General features: G+C 43.6%; 1 protein-coding gene across 2 annotated transcripts in view; it reads right to left on the bottom strand.

Annotated features, from left to right (window-relative positions):
- The window catches only part of EML5 (EMAP like 5), a 305,038-nt gene that overhangs the window by 97,096 nt on the left and 188,480 nt on the right, over window positions 1–19,462 (bottom strand). For both annotated transcript variants that reach the window (XM_074956087.1, XM_074956085.1), the window contains exons 17-20: window positions 13,181–13,281; window positions 6,356–6,558; window positions 3,380–3,491; window positions 895–1,022 (exon numbers count right to left, since the gene is read on the bottom strand). In XM_074956087.1, coding sequence (XP_074812188.1) covers window positions 895–1,022; window positions 3,380–3,491; window positions 6,356–6,558; window positions 13,181–13,281 — 544 coding nt within the window. The remainder of the gene's footprint in view (window positions 1–894; window positions 1,023–3,379; window positions 3,492–6,355; window positions 6,559–13,180; window positions 13,282–19,462) is intronic.

The following is a 19,462-nucleotide window of genomic DNA, read 5'->3' on the forward strand; positions in this document are numbered from 1 at the left end:
CCACAAGTTGAAAATCACTGCTCTAGTCCTACCAGAAATTATGGACATGTTGCAGGAATTACTGGGTGAAATTCTAGGGCCTATGTTTTGCAAAAGGTCAAACTAGATTATCATAATGGTCTCTTTTGGCCTTAAAATCTCTGAATTTAAAAGAGTTTTCAGACTTCATTAACAATTATAATGTTTATTATTTTATGTTACTTCTGTTTGAAATACAGTATTATACTTGTGATAGAAACTTTCAAAGCCCAGCGGATTCTAGGAAGGAAATGGGGAAAAAAGAATATATGGGTAATTATGATGGGGTGTATTGACCCCACACCAGGGAACCAAGGGTTATCGAGCAGCTCTGAGTCCTGAAGGCCCAACCCAGCCGCACCTGCTGGGCATGCTCACAGTGGAGAGAGAGCTCAAAAGGAAGCAACTCAGTTCAGTCAGTGCGGACTGAGCAAAGGAGCAGTCCTATGCTGGTAACTCCTGGAGAGAGGCCGCAGGAGCTCCGCACTGCCTGGATCAGACCCCGCGGCAGAGCCACTGAAGGCCCCTGTGGAGACCAGGAACAGAGGGCCGGAACTGAACGACAAAGACTCTGGTGAGAACCCCCACACCTGTGAGTTCATAAGATGACACCTTTTGTGACTTTGAAAGGGGCTGAGAATGCAGTAGGAAGTGACCCAGTGAACAGGCTTGATGGCATCTGCCCCCCACGCTGCATATCTGACCAACCTGTCACAGGCTCTGGGTTGGAACCTGGTGGAGCAGGGAGGGCTCAGGTTCCCATGCCACTGGCTGCAGAGTCTTGCAGCTGGGCGATGTGGCTACAGACTCTTGCCATTGGGTGCAAATGCCAGGCTCAGATGTTGAACACCCTGACAGTAATACTTTAAAATGTACCTGAACCAGCAGAGTTATTGGTCCACTTTTATCCACCTCCAGTATTTCCCCATTCTTTGTGCCCACTAAAATATGCCCATGTCCTAACGATATGGCACGTATAGAAGGATTGTCTTCTAAGAGGAGACCTAAAACATTAAATTTTTAAAGATGTGAGAGTTTAATTTCAGAAGTATATACACGACACCCACATTTTACCAGATCATATTCAACAGAAAAGAAGTCCTAGCATTTTCCTGCCTACAAAACTTGGCTCCAGTTGTGGAGCTTTAGCACATATTAGCTAATTTTTAAAACGTACATAATTTATTCTGTGCCAGCCTTCCAGTTTTTGTTACCCTGCCTTCCCTAATAACCGTGCCACATAAGGCAATGATCCTCATGTTCAGCAGACTCTCCTTGAGGTTCAAACAAGGTGGAGAGTATTAACATGGCTATCTAATAAGCATGCTACAAACCTCAATGAGAGAAATGTGCATACAGCTATGATTCTATCTATCTTAAAGTTACAGTGGAGTACATCAGTAAAATGTGTTAAACTACTATTTTAACTGCAATAGAAGTTTAATAAGCAAATAAGCACCCTTTTGACAGTCTAATGATGTAAGCTAAGAACAGAAAATTCTTAGTTTTTTAGGGAAGACAGACAGAGAAATCTCCAGAATATCAGATAGGGAAAGCTGTATATCAGGAACAACATCAGCCAGCAAATGGGAGAAATTTGAAGGAACAACAGGCCTGAAAACAGTTCAGTACTCGTACATGCTCACATGAAAAGAAGCCAGAGTATTAAACCTTTAATAGAAAAAAAAATATTCTACCCTCCATTCCTTTTTTATCCAAGGCAGAACAAATAGGAAGATTAATCATGGAACCCCATGGTGCCATTTTTTAGAATAATTTTTCAGAGCGTAATCTTTCTAATTTTTTTAAACTACCCTCACTTCTGTAGCACAGTAGTTCACTGAGGTCTGTGGAAGGAATAACAATTAGTTCAAAATCAACCTGCTGATTCAGCAAGATAGAAGACACTGTGAAGAGTTTATGCAAATGAACTTTCTGCAGCTTATAACTGTAATTCAGTGTTAACTGTTACTATATTTTTATAAGCCAAGCACAGATTCTCTCTTCAGACCGTGGGTTGGTATTAGGCTAAAGATGTAATATCTTCCAGGACAAATGTAGTTTTGTCATTGATCTTTGTGGCCCATATTCAAAATGCTCTAATTGGAGTGAGTGTTTATCCTCAAAGATTTACAAATATACTCAATTCACAAATAAAACTATTTTTTCCTTCCTGGTTAGTCTTGCAAACTCAATTTCTGATCAGTGTTAAGCTTGGTTCTTTCCTTCTGATGTATAATCATCAGTGGTAAAGGTTCCATAGAACAAGTTTTCCTTTCTGGATGTGAACAGGTGAAACTGACTGAGACTTAGTAAAAATTTCAGTTTCTGTTACTTAACTGAATCCCCGCATTCACTGTCTCCTGGTTGGCTTGGTCATAAGTACTAATAGGCATGAAAATCATTATTGTTGTCATAAAAGAACACAGATATGACAGCATACACAAAGGAAGCTGTGACAAAGTTCCTCCTCTACCTTGGTGGGTCTTGCGCTTATTGGCGGATTTGCTCACCTTGGAGCTTCACGGCAGCCCTTAGTTTGGCCGTTTTCGTGAACCCACAGTCCAGGTCAACTCCGCCTGTGTCTGACCAGGAGTTGGGAGGTTTGGGGGGAACCCGGGCCCGCCCTCTACTCCGGGTTCCAGCCCAGGGCCCTGTGGAATGCAGCTGTCTAGAGTGCCTCCTGGAACAGCTGTGCGACAGCTACAACTCCTTGGGCTACTTCCCCATGGCCTCCTCCCCACACCTTCTTTATCCTCACCATAGGACCTTTCTCCTGGTGCCTGATAACGCTTGTACACCTCAGTCCTCCAACAGTATGCGTTCTCACTCTCAGCTCCTAGCGCCTCTTGCTCCCAGCTCCTTACACGTGCACCACAATCTGAAGTGAGCTCCTTTTTAAACCCAGGTGCCCTGATTAGCCTGCCTTAATTGATTCTAGCAGCTTCTCGATTGGCTGCAGGTGTTCTAATCAGCCTGTCTGTCTTAATTGTCTCCAGAAGGTTCCTGATTGTTCTGGAACCTTCCCTGTTACCTTACCCAGGGAAAAGGGACCTACTTAACCTGGGACTGCCTTCTATTACTCTCCTGTAGCCATCTGGCCCGACCCTGTCACAAAGCATATACGTTAGGTTAGAAGTTGCTATTTTTACTTAGTCATTTTTCCAGAGTAGAAGCACACTTTACATAGAACCAACAATAGTTTTCAAATACAACTTTATTATTTCCTTTTTCAATTTTTACTACAGCAAAACTTGATTTCCTTTTATTGCGAAAGAAGGAAACTTAGAAGAAAAAGCTTATTAAAGACAGTGTTTAAACGCAGAATAAAATAGAGAGGTTTGATGTACTATACAATCACCTTTAGAGCCAGGGGCCAAAGCAGCTCGTTTGATGGCATAGGTTTTGAGACAGCGTTCAAAGGTGTCATCCCAGAGAGCCACTACCCCATCCTTTCCACCAGTTACAAATCCCTGCCCAAAAAAGTACAAGAAGATTAGTTCACAGGTTGTCGTCAGTAGCCTTAATAATAATGTAGCTGTAAAATTATAGAATCATACAAGTTAGAGATGGAAAAGATCTATTAGATCTTCTGGTCCTGCCAATGCAATATAAGTCTCTACAGTGCATTTTTAGTGCTTTGTCCAGTCTGCTTTTTAAAGTCCTGCACCTGTCACTCTCAAGAAGACTATTCAGTGGCCTAATACATTTCACTGTCTGGATGTTTTACTGATAGTTAGCCTAAATTTTCTATTTCTTAATTTTACCCCTAGATCTGGACCTCCCAGATCACTTTTACAATGGGCCTGGACTAGCAGGGAATGTGGGGAAAGGTTACATCTGTATCTGAACTTTGTGGCTTGGGACCCTTTTCTCAAACAGGAATACTCTATTTCTATTCTCCTGCCTATGTCAGAAGACTGAAATTGTTTCATAAGGGGGAAAATATTGACAAAAGATAAACTGGCAATACAGCTGGAATCGTTTGATGTTATAAATTAGGAAAAACACAGTTTTGTCGTAAACCCCCATTCCTATACCTAAACTAATTATAACTGTGACAAAAAATGAACACTGTAGCTCCTTTGGCTCAAAAGGACATACTCTGGTTTAAACTTATATCTATTCCAGATGACTAAAGCCTAGTGTACATTCAAGTTTTGTACCAATGTTACTATTTTGGCCAGCAGTGTTTGTTTGTTTTTTCACACTGAAATAGTTATGCAGGTACAACTGCTGAACTGGGACACAGCTGAACTGATATAAAGGTGCCTTATACTGATGTAGCTTATTCCCCTTCCCATATTGGAATACCCATACCAATATATCTTTATATTAACAGAAGTATATCAAACTAGAGGGCTTGTGTTGCTTTAACTATGCAAGCAGAGTTAATGTGGTAGAGTGCAGACAAGACCTTACTGTATGTTGGCACTGTAACAGTGTTCAATTTGTAATCCAACAAAGCCCATATAATAGTTACTAGATTATATACATAAGGATACAGGATTATATACAATGGAAGTAGTTAAAAAGTTTATTTCATTTACGAATTTTCTACCAGTTTGGAAGAAATTTCCTATGCATAAAATGGTGAAAACTGCTATAAATGGTAGAAAGTTTTTAGGTTTGGCCATGTACATGAAGCAAGCCTTAGATCTATATTTTCTAATGCAAACAGCATCTGCTTAGGGTTGTCAGGCATCTGATTTTCAACCGGAACGCCCGGTTGAAAAGGGATCCTGGTGGCTCCAGCCAGCAAAGCTGACCGGGCCATTAAAAATCTGGTCGGCGGTGCAGCGGGGCTAAGGCAGGCTCCCTGCCTGCCTTGGCTCTGCGCAGCTCCCCGGAAGCAGCTGGCATGTCCCTGCGGCCCGGCCCCTAGGCTCAGGGGCAATTTAGGAAGCTCTGCGTGCTGCCCTTGCCCCCAGGGCTGGCCCTGCAGCTTCCACTGGCCGGGAACTGCGACCAATGGGAGCTGTGGAGGCGGTGCCTGTGGGCAGGGGCAGCACACAGAGACCCCTGGCCCGTCTGCCTAAGGGCCGCAGGGACACGCTGGCTGCTTCCGGGTGTAGTGCGGAGCCAGGGCGGAAAGGCAGGCAGTGAGCCTGCCTTAGTTTCGCTGCACTGCCGACCAGGAGCCGCCTGAGGTAAGCACTTCCTGGCTGAAGCCCCCACCCTGAACTCCCTCCTGCACACCATCCTCCTGCCCCAGGTCAGAACCCCCTCCCACATCCTAACCCCAGACCCCCATCCCTACCCCAACCCAACTCCCTGCCCCAGGTCAGAACTCTCTCCCGTATGCTAACTCTCTCCCAGACCCCGCACCCTCACCCCAACCCGCTGCCCAAGGTCAGAACCCCTGCCCCCAGCCCTGAGCTCCCTCTTGCATCTCAAACCCTTTATCCCCAGCCCCACCCCAGAGCCCACACCTCCAGCTGGAGCCTGCACCCCCTCCTGCGCCCCAGCCCTGAGTCCGCTCCTGCACTCCAAACCTCCCATCCCCAGCACGACCCCAGACCCCTCCCCCCAGCCAGAGCCCTCCTCCCACACCTCAGTTCCCTGCCCCACACCTGAGCCCCCTCCCACAACCTGAACCCCTCATTTCTGGCCCCACCCTGGAGCCCACACCCCCAGCTGGAGGCCTCACCCCCTCCCTCACCCCAACCTCCTGCCCCAGTCCAGTGAAAGTGAGTGAGGGTGGGCAAAAGCAAGCGATAGAGGGAGGGGGGCTGGAGTGAGTGGGGGCGGGGCCTCAGGGAAGGGGCAGAGCAGGGTAAGGGTGTTTGGTTTTGTGCAGCTAGAAAGTTGGCAACCATACATCTGCTCAAGTCTTCACATAGTAACAAACATCACTGGCATATGTTTCTTTTAATGCAATGTAATCAAATCTCCTTTCACCCCCTGAAAGTCCCTCCACTTTATCTGCTTTATCCACTTTTACTCTTAAGGCATCATTAAAGAAGGAGGACATGCAGCTCTTAAAAATCAATGAGAGGCGTCACTGTAATATGATGATACAATGCACTTCCTCCTACTAGGAAATGCAACACTATCTGTTCCCGCTGACTTGAGAGTGGGGAGCACCATCTAGAATAGGGTGACCAGATGTCCCAGTTTTATAGGGACAGTCCCAATTTTTGGGTCTTTTTCTTATATAGGTTCCTATTACCCCCCACCCCATCCCGATTTTTCACATTTGCTGTCTGGTCACCCTAATCTAGAATCCTGAACTCCAATTATATGGTAATAGACTACATTCATGTTAGGCCTACCCACAAAGAGATTTTTATTAATCCAAACTATGTCTCATTTAAAATCCAAATAGTTCACTTACTTTTTCTAATGCATGCATGCTAAATACTGGACCATCGTGTGCTTTGACTGTTTTTATGAGAAACAAATCTCTCCAGATACACACATCCCCAGTGGAAGTTCCAGAGAATGCCATCTCTTCAGTCCAGCCGTATACTGCACACATCATTGTATCAGTTCTTCCCATTGCACCTATGCAGCCCTTTCTCCCAATCAGTCCTCCCCCTGGTTTAGAATAAAAACAAGTAATCAAATGCTTGCATAAGTATCACTTTCAAAATAATTTATAGGGCAACCTATCCAGAATAATAAATCTGTTTCCCTCTAGCTTTGGAATAAGCAAACTTTGAAGGTTCTTCACAAATCATTACTTCTCACCTTCCCCCACTTTTTGGCACCTTTGAAGAAAAAGAATGCATCTCACCTTTAGGAATTCATTTTACATGCTACTTGAATCAGGACTTGAATTTATATACACACACAGGTAAACATACATACAGATATATCAGAGGGAGTGAGTGAGAGAGAGTGTCTAAATACAGACTTTAATTTTCTGTCATATGATAGTATGGTATAAAGATTTTAATGGAATGAGTTTGGGATGACCATATTACTCCAATGTAAAAACTTTAAACCCTATCAACACATTCTTTTCATGCTATATCTTTGAAGGAAAGTTATTTTAGAACTTTAGCTTTAAAATTTGTGTTGATACAGTATCCTGTACTGGCCTATAAGTGACAGAAATGTTATTACCAATATTTTTTAAAAGCCTCTAAATTGTATGTCAAATAGTTTCTGTATATCAGGATGCCCATGTCCAGTATCTTGTGACCTGTCAGGCGCAAAAAGGAGATGTGAATTTTCACAAAATTCTCAGAGTAACTCAGAGTAACATGTTTGAGACAACATGTTTGAGTTGTCTCAGTGCCACCTAACAGATGAAGATCTAGGGATTTTTATATCTTCAAAGCACTGTGCTATATCTTCAGTGACAAACCTCTGGATGTGTTTGCCTGCATTTGGCACTGATGAAGATTTCCCCCCAAAAACATACTTCAGTATCATGTGGTCTCAGGTCCACCAGTTCCAGCTCTAGTTTCAGTAGTGGATCTTGACTTAGAATATAGTAGGACTGATCTCTATCTCAGTGCTTATACTCACAATGATAAGTCTCCTTCACAATGACCGACTATCTCTACACTTTCTACAGGATACTGCCACTATGTGCATTCTTGAGTTTATGAAAAAGTATGTATGGAGAATATGTCATCAGGGCCTCAATTTCACCGACCCATTGGGCAGAGGTGATAGAGACAAAAAAGGCCGTTTTCATTAATAAGTGAAGGTAGGACCACGTTGTCATCAGTTCAAACATAGGTCTAGTAAGAGAGTAGAACAAGGCCGGGGTCAGATCCTGTATGTGGGGGAAAATATTTTGGAGACCTTTCAGGAAACATTTTATGAGTGGATGTGTGAAGACAGAATGGCTGTCTATTGTGGCAGTGAAAAGTGGCGATGGCTGCCAAATGCACACGAATGGTGTTGGTGGATAATCCTGACCATTTAGGGTGTAAAATATAGTCTAGGACAGGGATCGGCACCCTTTGACACATGGCCCGTCAGGGAAATCTGCTGGCGGGCCGGGACGGTTTGTTTACTTGCAGCATCCGCAGGTTCAGCCGATCGCAGCTCCCACTGGTCACGGTTCGCCGTTCCAGGCCAATGGGGGCTGCAGGAAGCAGCAGCCAGCATATCCCTCAGCCTGCACTACTTCCCGCAGCCCCCATTGGCCTGGAACGGTGAACTGCAGCCAGTGGGAGCTGCGATCGGCCAAACCTGTGGACCCTGCAGGTAAACAAACCATCCTGGCCCACCAGCGGATTTCTCTGATGGGCTGCATGCCAGAGGTTGCCGATCCCTGGTCTAGGATAAGTGGTAGTTGAATGCTTATTGCATCAACCTGATGGGAGGTGCATCAGCATTGGAACCTAGTCCATTTGTGACATTAAGTGCATCTAGGCGTGTTGCGTCTGCTATTCCAGAGTATCTGTTTAACTGCATCTGAACAGGTTATTTCCAACTCCAAGAACCACGGAGGAGCCAGGCTTTGAGGTGGAGCATCTGTGGATTGGGATGGAGAATGTGACCTGCATCCTGTGAAAGGAGGTGTGGAGTTGGATGGAGGAGATCAGTTGGCATACCATCATGCAAAAGAGGTAAGTATACTAGATCTCTCGTGGAAATGTTGGAGCGATAAGGATAACATAGGTTCAATCCCCCTGAATCTTGTGGAGTACTCAAAACAGAAAGGGGAAGGGAGGGAAGACATAGAGCAGTGGTGTATCCCACGGGATGAGGAATGTGTCTTCCAAAGACCTGTGTCCCAATCCAACTCTTGAGCAGAATTGAGGGCATCAGACATTTTGTGGTGTGGCAAAAAGATCTATGTGGGGGAATCCCCAGTGGTTGAACATAAGCTGAAGGAGTTGCTTATCCAGTTCCCAGTTGTGATCATGGAAGAATCTTCTGCTCAATGAGTCCACAGTGAAGTTCTGGTGTCCAGGGAGGAATGTGGCTGAGATGGTGATGTCGTGTTGGAGGCACTGAAATTATGGAACTAGTGTATCCGAGTATAAAGAGTGGGACCTTGCTCTGCCTTGTCTGTTGATGTAAAAACATGCAGATGATATTGTCCATCATGACTTTGATGGTGCGATATGCAATCAGTGGGAGGAAACATCGCCAGGCATTGCGGACTACCTGTATCTCTAGGAGGCTGATGTGTAGGGTGGATTTGGTTAAAGACCATCTGCCCTCCACCATATGAGTGTGAAGGTGCACTCCCCAACCGATGAAGGAGGTGTCAGTTGTTAGAATCATGATCGGTGCTGGCTGAAGGAAATGAACCCCAACACAGATGTTCTTGGGCTGTGTCTATCAGAGTAGTGAGTCCTTTACCGTCCTCGGCATGAATAACAGTTTATGGCTGCTGTGTCCGTGAGGGACATATGCTGTACAGACATATGCCTGAAGACATCACATGTGTAATCATGTGTGCTTTACCCATGAACGTGGTGGCGGTCATGTGTCATATTAGCTGGAGACACATTCTGTTGGAAATCTGGGGACAGGCTTGTACCTTGGATACAAGATCCACCATAGTCAAGAATCTGTGAGGTAGAAGGAAGGCTCTGTCTTGTACGGCATCTAGTTGTGCGCCAATGAACTCCAGGTGTTGTACTGGTAAGTTCACACTGTGGCCTAGATTTGTGAAAAGGTCCATTGAGATCTGGACGGCACGAAGAGTGTTGGCTTTGGATGAGACCTTGTGGAGACAGTTGCCTAAGTATGGAAAGATGATGACACCTTGTTTACTTAGGTAGGCAGCAATTACCGCAAGGACTTTGGAGAATACACAAGGGGCTGTCAACAGTCCAAAAGGCAGTACCTTGTACTGATTATGTTTGGCTCCCATGGGGAACTGGAGAAACCATCTGTGGGCCAGGTGTGTTGTGAAATGGGAATACATATCTCGGAGGTCGAGGGCCGAGAGCCAGTCCCCCTGTTCCAGTGCTGGGATAATGGTAGAGAAGGTAACCATCTCGAAGTGTTGCAGTTTGACAAACTTGTTTAGGTTTTGAAGGTCCAGGATCGGCTGCCAGCTGCCGGATTTCTTCTGGATCAGAAAAAAATTCTAGAAACTCATTCCTCTGTGTTGGGAAGGGACCAGTTCTATGTCTCACAGGTGAAGAAGATGAATTATTTCTTCTCATAGAATGGGTTCATGAGGGGGTCCCTGAAGAGGGACAGGGAGAGAGGAAGGATAGATAGGAAAGGGATGGAGTATCCTTCCCTGATGATCTCTAGAACCCATATGTCTGAGGTGATTAGTCTCCAAGATGGAAAGAATGGAGCTAATCCGTCACCAAACTGGTGGTATGTCGAAGATGGTTGATGTGACTGGAAAAGGGGGAGGCTTCTTGAGTCCTTGACCTACCTTCAAAATTGTTGCTTGGCTGCAGGTGTGAGAGAGGTAGTCCCTTGAGGAGTGGCCTGTCTACGTTTGGTAGGGGGCTTTTGTTGTTGGCGCTGAGTGTCATAGTGCTGCTGAGGAGTGTACTGCGGTGGTCAGGATCGTAGGGGGCGATGATACTTTTGTAGGTGTCTCTTTGGCACTGGTGTGTAAATATTAAGGGAGAGGAGAGTAGCTTGGCAGTCTTTAAGGGAGCGTAGGGAATCAACCGTATGCACCATGAATAGTCTGGGGCCCTCAAAGGGTAAGTCTTCAACTGTGGTTTGTACTGCCTTAGGAAAGCCTGAGAGGTGCAATCATGATGCCCGCCTCATAACCATGCAGTTGCGATGGAGCGAGAGTGATATCTGCAATGAGGCTCGTAGGGCTGTATGGGCCAAGAGGTATCCCTCAGATATAAGCACCTGGAATTGTTCTTTCTTGGCCTCAGGAAGGTTATGGCAGAGTTCCTCTATTTTGGAGTAACTGAGGTAGTTGTACTTGGCCATAAGAGCCTCGTAATTAGCTATTCAAAATTGGAGTGTGGCAGATGAATAAGCCTTGTGTCCAAATAAATTAAGCATTTCCAGTGTCTGTCCTGACAGGTAGATACTTGTTGTCCTTTCTCTTCCTAGGATCATAGAATATCAGGGTTGGAAGGGACCTCAGGAGGTCATCTAGTCCAACCCCCTGCTCAAAGCAGGACCAATCCCAGTTAAATCATCCCAGCCAGGGCTTTGTCAAGGGCGGTCAGACAGCACAACAATATATATATGTCCCACTCATGGCGTGAGAGAGGAGAGGTGTGAATGTGCAGTCTGACGGGCACTGCTGATGAAGATTTCCGATCCCAGGGGCAAGGGGTGCTGCCGCACCTACAGTGGAGAACCCATAGGGACAATATTCAAAGAAGAGTTAATCTTCTCAGCAACAGCTTGCCAGCATTGTAATAATTTTATTAAACAGCAGCCTACTGTGGCCTGGGTTGAACCTGGATAATTTCTTGGGCAGTCCATGACTGAGATGACTAGGGTGACTGTTTTCCTTGCCGTTAAATGTTCTATAGCTCTTAGGATGAATCTTAAAAGGAATGGGAAGGATTCACCCGAGCCAGTTTATTTTCAGAACTACTGATGATGTCTGAGTATTTGGAGGTCTTGTCAACACAGTAGTTTTCTCCAGCAAAGGGGGTAATCTTTTCAAAGACCCTTTTGGCTCCATGTGCCTTTCAGGATCTGATACACTGGAGTTCAGAATACCATTTAGATGGTGTTTTTCCATTGCTCTAAATTAAACATTTTCAAATAGATTAAATATGCATCTATTCTTTAACTTCTTGAGTTTCTGTAGTCATGTTTAGCAAAGACAGACCCACAAAGTATAATTAGTAGGTATATTCACTGCAAGAGCCTTGTCTGCAATCTTATTTGTGCCTCTTACAGGTGGACCTTAGATTATTAAAATTGCATTCCTTTGTGATTTAGATCAATATATTTCTATTTTATATATGTATCTATGTATGTATATTACCTACCAAATATTGAAGGTCTGAAATTATTACCTTGTCCTCTTTGGTATCACTTGAAAACTTTTTTGTATATATTGAGTGGGATTTATTACATTATCCTAGAACTGTGCATGAGATATTTTGAGCTATATAACTTTTGTGACAGATATGGTATTTCCTGAAAAACTCTTGAAACACCTCATGGTGTTAAATTTATGTATTATTGTGGGCTGGACTGTATGTAACTTCTTCATGGGGAGATGTCACAAACATTGCAACTCCATGCAGCACCTTGGGGTCCATTGTTTTAAATGAATGTTTTATGTATGACTGTTCTATTCCATGCGGAAGAGCTACCACAGCTCCTACAGGAACTAAAACAATAGATGATTAAGGCAAATCAGGCAGGTTGTAATCTCCCCAGAGAGATACCACCTCCTGGGGAGGCTCACATATACTAGCTCAAACTACATTCCCCACAGAGACCAACAGGCAAAGAAAAGACTTTGGGATAAATAGCCTGAGTTTAAATTGACTCAGAGACTTTTTTTCTGATCCAACAAATGGACAGACCCTTCTGTCCAAGGGAGCTCCAATTCTTCCTGGGAAGGGTTGGAAGGACTTTGGCCTACTGGGGCCCCATAAGACATATGGGTGATCTCTGGCAAGCTTATTAACATGCATGTAGGGTCTTTTATTGTTTTTAATGTTTTCTCTGTAATACTTTCACCTTAAGAATAAATGTGCTTGCTTATAAAGGACTGCGTGGTAACTTATAATTGCTGCCAATTATGTTGTTCGTAGCCTTGAAAGAGAAAGCAAAGTGACAATGCTGGCCTGTTTAGGCAGTCTGGCTTGCTGGGACTATCACAGTGTAAGAAGGGAACTGTGTAACCTGGAAAAGCCCCTGGTCAGGAGGGAGAGACACATGGGTCTCTACCCAAGAGATGTGACAGCTGAGGAGCCTGGAGCCTCAGGGGTGCTTCAAGGGACCATGGAGGGGGAATATGGTGCAATTGCCCTGAACTGTGACAACTATTAATGGCATAACTATTATTTATAAAAACTAGACTAACCTCTCCAAGGCAGGCATTACGTTTTCCTGCATGCTGTATTACACCTAGCACAATGGGCAGATGATCTTTCTTGGGGTCTCTGACACTACCATAACAGAAATTAATTTTACTATTAATAGGAGTTAGAAAGAGATAACCTACTGATATATGCATGTGTCAAAAATCATACAGAATACATAACAATAACTATCTTAGGTATAACAGACAATGCTGCAGTTAAAAATACAAGAAAAACATGCCTTTCCTTACCTGCTCTATGCCAGAATTTCATGTGTTTAATTCCAGCTGTTATCAGTTTATCAGGCATATAAGGATTAATTTTAACAACAAAAATCTTATCTTTGCTTCCTCTGAAATAAAAAAGTAAAATATTTCACTGCCTTGATCCACAGACAAATGTATACACTCATATTTTTCTGTAAAAACAATGAGGAGTTCTTGTGACACCTTAGAAACTAACAAATTTATTTGGGCATAAGCTTTCGTGGGCTAGTACCCACTTCATCAGATGTACACAGATTTTGTGTGTGAATGTCCAGCTTACTAATGTCTATCTCACAAAACATTCCTATAGCTCTTAACCATTCTTTTATTAGGAGAAATAGGAAGGCAGGCCATTGAACTAAAGGTATTGAGTTTGTCTAACTCTTAATTTGACAGTTTGCAGATTAGAAATCTGGAGAAACTGCTCTACTTCAGCAATCCACTCAACAGTATTTTCTTTGTAAAAGAACATACTTGACCCAAAATAATGCAATGATATTTATTCTTTGGGAATTAAGCCTTGATAGCAAATTAAGGGCTGTAAGGTTACATTAATTGCAGACAGTATCTACAACAGTTTCTCATTCCGAAAATCAGTGACAATGTCCATACACTTTTTACTGAACTTTTCCATCATTCTAGTGGACTTAAACAATAATGGGTATGACATTGTTTGTCACATCTATCTTACAATACCTATCTTCAGAAGTTTTTGAAAAAAAAAAAACCCTGTCATCTTTGTTTGCTGACACATTTTGTATTTCTTTGTATGTTCCTAAATACAGACACACAATACACAGCTACAGGGACTACTGTTTTGAAAGATCCCATCACTTTGAGCTATATTTCCTATCTATGTAAGAGAAAGTTATTTACCAGTAATTCCGTTTCTCTGAAAATATCATTTTGTAGGAGTCTCACTCATGGGTATTTGCTCCTTAGTGCAAGAATGGGAGAACTCCTCTAGCTTTTAGCTTCCTAAGATTTTTTGACTCTGAGGGCACCACAAGCCAGTCCGTTACTAACCACTTTACACCACAATCTGTCATATATAAATGCTGTCCTCCAACATTGCAGTCAATTTCAATGACAGAGTTTGAGGTGAAGCTCCCCAGATAGAAAAGCCAATCCGAAATGATCAACATAAGATTAAAAAAGCCCCAGGGGAAAAAAATCAGTAAAAAAAGGTGCAAGAGAAAAACACCTGAGAAAAGGCTCTGAGCTCTAATGGTAGGACAACATATGAAGTCCTACAACATGTAATCTACTTTTAAAATAAGTTATTGAGCATGACGAGTCTAAAACAGGAGTCCATTCTGGAGGTGAAATCCAAGCAATAAATGCCTAATATATGTATGTGGAGTAGACTATGTATCTGCTTTGAGATTTCTTAATGAAAATATACCTGAAGCAGGAGATGGTGACAGTGTTGCTTCAAAATGAGTGTACCTTGACAATACCTTTAGTATCAAGCAATCCTGGTGTTAGCTATATAAAATGCAATCATATTGTCTTCTTAACAATATACAGTACTGCCCAGTAAAGTGGCATCAAATGAAAAAGATGGGTGGACTTTCTGAAGGCTTTTGTCTTTTCCAAAAACAACACTAAGCACCTTCAGACATTAAGTGTAGGGAGAGGAGTATTCCGGAATGGACATGCAAAACACACTGGCAGGACAAACAGCTTATTAAAGTGGAATTCAGACACCAACTTAGAGAGCAATCTTCAATATGTCCACTGTATTGTCTTATCCTTGTAAAATCTGGTGTACGCTGGGCCTGTTACTAGGGCTCTGCAAGCTGAACTCACTGCTACCAGGTAAAAATTACTTTTCTTGTGAGAAACTTAAGCTCAGAGAGACTGAGTTGCTTAAAAGGAGCTTTCATCAATTTTGTCATCTTGATATTAATATCCCACGACACAGGAGGCTTTTTAACTGGAGGTTTTAAAAGCCTCAAGACCTGCATGAACCTGACAAGGGACTGCACAGACATTGCACTGGTTGACCTTCAATTAGTTCACTATTGGCCAGAATAGCTGCCAAACGTACCTGGATGTAGTTAGTCTTTCACTTAGACATGTGAAAAGACTAGTCAAGTAGCTTTTCTGGTGAGAACAAAGTGTCCATTCAGTCCTGTTTGCATGACTCCACAAACCTATTTTTAACTGTAGGAACTGGAGTTGTAGGTGCTTCTCAAGTCTCCTTGGAAGCCCTCTACCAGTATAGAACTGCCCTCATCTCCAGAATAATTATGTCCAAGTGCAGTTCCTATAGAAATAAAAATTCGCTGGGTGCGTAATCCTCTGTATTGGCTCCCCATACCAGGTTAGACACATCTGTGGCTGCTAAAGTTTGGAGAGGAGGTATTTTAAGGTCAATTTGTAATTGATGATTGTTCCTGAACTGTCAACAGGTCAGAGTAGCCTGGAGACTGTCTGCCATCAGATGAGATGTGAAAGTTCCTGTACTACTTACTTCCACTGGAATTGCAGGGTCTGCAGAGCTTACCTCATATGTAGGGCCCTACCAAATTCATGGCCATGAAAAACGCGTCACCGACCATGAAATCTGGTGTCGCCCCGTGAAATCTGGTCTTTTGTGTGTATTTGCTCTCTACTATACAGATTTCACGGGGGAGACCAGCATTTCTCAAATTGGGGGTTCTGAACCATAAGGGAGTTGCAGAGGAGTCGCAAGGTTATTTTAGCAGGGTCATGGTATTGCCATCCTTACTTCTGCACTGCCTTCATTGCTGGGCGGCCAGAGTACGGTGGCTGTTGGCCGGGTGCTCAGCTCTGAAGGCAGTGCTCCACCAGCTGCAGCACAAAAGTAAGCATGACAATACCATACCATGCCACCCTTACTTCTGCGCTGCTGCCTTCAGAGCTGGGCAGCCGGAGGGTGGTGGTCCTGACTGAGTGAGGACCCAGCTCAGCAGGCAGCAGCCTAGAAGTAAGGTTGGCAATACCATACCAGTCCATCCTTACTTCTATGCTGCTGCTGACAGCGGCTCTGCCTTAAGAGCTGGGATCCCGGCTAGAAACCACCGTTCTCCAGCTGCCTAGCTCTGAAGGCAGCACGACCACCAGCAGCAACACAGAAGTAAGGGTCGCAGCACCCCCCCCCCCCGATAATAACTTTGCAACTCCTCCACAACTTCTTTTTGGGTCAGGACCCCTACAATTACAACACAGTGAAATTTCAGATTTAAATATGTGAAATCATGAAATTTATGATTTTAAAAATCTTATGATCGTGAAATTGACCAAAATGGACTGTGAATTTGGTAGGCTCCTACTCACACGCAAACATGTCCTGGATACCACAAATAGCATTGCAGCCATGAGACCAAACGTTAGTAGCATTGTCTAAACCAGTGGTTCCCAAACTGGGGTTCATGAACCCCTGGGGGTTTGCGAAATATTACATGGGGTCTCGGGAAAAAATTCCCTAATGGCAGACAGAGCTGTCCCTAGGGACCCCAGCCAGCACAGGGCCAGCAGCCCGAAACCCCTGGACTTCCAAGAGCTAAGCAGATCAAAGCAAGCATATCTATCACACTGAGGAGATTTAAATGTCAAGACTCCTTATAAGAAATGGAAAGGAGGTGGATTTTTTTTGCTGTTTTTAAAATTAAATAGGCAGCTAGTATTGTTTTTAAAATTATTATGAAGAACAAGTTTAAGCTTTGTTGTAATGTGCGTTGTTTGCCTGGACTGCTCAAGACCTGAATGCTTTTGTAGGAGGAACTCTTTGAGTTGGCTTCTTAAATACCTTCATGCTGTTTCAAATCTGATACTCCTTGATGAAACATAGGAGGCTTATTCAAAGTGATACAAGCTACGAAAGTGAGATCTTGGAAGAGTGTTGCCGTTTTCATAATGCAATAAAAATACTGTAATGATAAATAATAATTAATAATAAATCGTGTGTAATAAGCATGTCACAAAAACAAATTTTATATTTCCAAGATCATTGCTTTTATAATTTATACTCAAGTAAAGGAGGAAATCCCTGGAAATATTCATTTTTAGGAGGGAGTTCACAAGACCTGACATTTTAGTGAAAGGGGTTCACAGGTTGTTAAAGTTTGGGAACCACTGGTCTAAACTTACCTGCTGACTCTCTTGCTGATCTGTTGTGACCAACTGGGAATGTCTACGATCCTGTTCTGGAGAAGGAAAATTGATTTGAGCTGTCTAGTGGGGCTCCTGTATACTTCAATTGTCCGCGGGGGACTGTTGAGAATGTGGGTAGTTTTTCACATATCCTAGTGACTCCATTCTGGTAGTGATACGGGCTGTTCTTTCACATGATCCAAAGTAGTGTCCTTAATCAGCCAATCAGCCAACTTAGTGAATGTGCATGCTCCCAGACTGGGCAGGTAGGCAGTGACTTTCATCAAGAAATTTGTGAACATACACAGAGCAGACACCAATTCAAGAGATAAGACAGTGAAGGAAGTGATGTTCCTTTACCTTATATCTGAAAGCTTGAAGAGCATTCTAAGGTGCATGCAAGCATTCAGTTCTAGAGCACATAGCAATTAAACTTCATCTAAGACAGTTGTAGTGGCTTCCAGGGTAACTATCTAGAATTGTTTTTTTGACCCGATACTGATTCAGTTCCCTGAGATCCAAGAAGGGCCAGAGATTTCCCATCTTTTTTCTGCCTGAAAGTATGTAGAATAAAATTCCTTTCCTTCTTTCACTCAGTGGCCCTGGCTTTAAGATCCTCTTTGTCAGGAGGGACAAGAGTGCCTGTAGCATCTCTTCTTCACATTGCTATGCCTGAGAGCATTCTTGAGAATGAGGAGCACAATTTGGAAGACTTTCTGAGAACCATTTGTAGGGGGGCACCACCTCATCCAATGAGCTCAGTATCATCTCCTTCAAATACCAAGACAGGTCAGCAATAATGTCAGGCAAAACTGGCACTGGGCCCTGCCACTCAGAAATTTTGACTGACTCAGGCTTTAGTACTCCACGCCAGCCTTGTGCCTTCCTAAGGTGCCTGAAGGAGAGCTTGTTGGACTGCCCCATGTTTCCTCAGCACTTGGAATTACATTTCCAGATATATCTAGTACCCCTGTACATCATGAATGATGCCAGTGCAGACAATATAACAAACATGGTCATCAGTTTTAAACACTGTTTTGCCACACAGGCCAAGTTTGAAACTGCAGAGCAGTCTTTTTAACTCCTTGTCTGCATACCTGAAATAAAAGAACAACGCTTCCTCAGCTCTCGTCCCCTAATGCCCCTACTCTACTTGCACTACATTGATGACATCTTCATCATCTGGACCCATGGAAAAGAAGCCCTTGAGGAATTCCACCATGATTTCAACAATTTCCATCCCACCATCAATCTCAGCCTGGACCAGTCCACACAAGAGATCCACTTCCTGGACACTATGGTGCTAATAAGCGATGGTCACATAAACACCACCCTAGCCGGGAAACCTACTGACTGCTATTCCTACCTACATGCCTCCAGCTTTCATCCAGACCACACCACACGATCCATTGTCTACAGCCAAGCTCTACGATACAACCGCATTTGCTCCAACCCCTCAGACAGAGACAAACACCTACAAGATCTCTATCAAGCATTCTTACAACTACAATACCCACCTGCTGAAGTGAAGAAACAGATTGACAGAGCCAGAAGAGTACCCAGAAGTCACCTACTACAGGACAGGCCCAACAAAGAAAATAACAGAACGCCACTAGCCATCACCTTCAGCCCCCAACTAAAACCTCTCCAATGCATCATCAAGGATCTACAACCTATCCTGAAGGACGACCCATCACTCTCACAGATCTTGGGAGACAGGCCAGTCCTTGCTTACAGACAGCCCCCCAACCTGAAGCAAATACTCACCAGCAACCACACACCACACAACAGAACCACTAACCCAGGAACCTATCCTTGCAACAAAGCCCGTTGCCAACTGTGTCCACATATCTATTCAGGGGACACCATCATAGGGCCTAATCACATCAGCCACACTATCAGAGGCTCGTTCACCTGCACATCTACCAATGTGATATATGCCATCATGTGCCAGCAATGCCCCTCTGCCATGTACATTGGTCAAACTGGACAGTCTCTACGTAAAAGAATAAATGGACACAAATCAGACGTCAAGAATTATAACATTCAAAAACCAGTTGGAGAACACTTCAATCTCTCTGGTCACTCGATTACAGACCTAAAAGTTGCAATTCTTCAACAAAAAAAACTTCAAAAACAGACTCC

The sequence above is a fragment of the Natator depressus genome, chromosome 6 (assembly GCF_965152275.1).
Source record: "Natator depressus isolate rNatDep1 chromosome 6, rNatDep2.hap1, whole genome shotgun sequence".
NCBI lineage: Eukaryota > Metazoa > Chordata > Testudines > Cheloniidae > Natator > Natator depressus.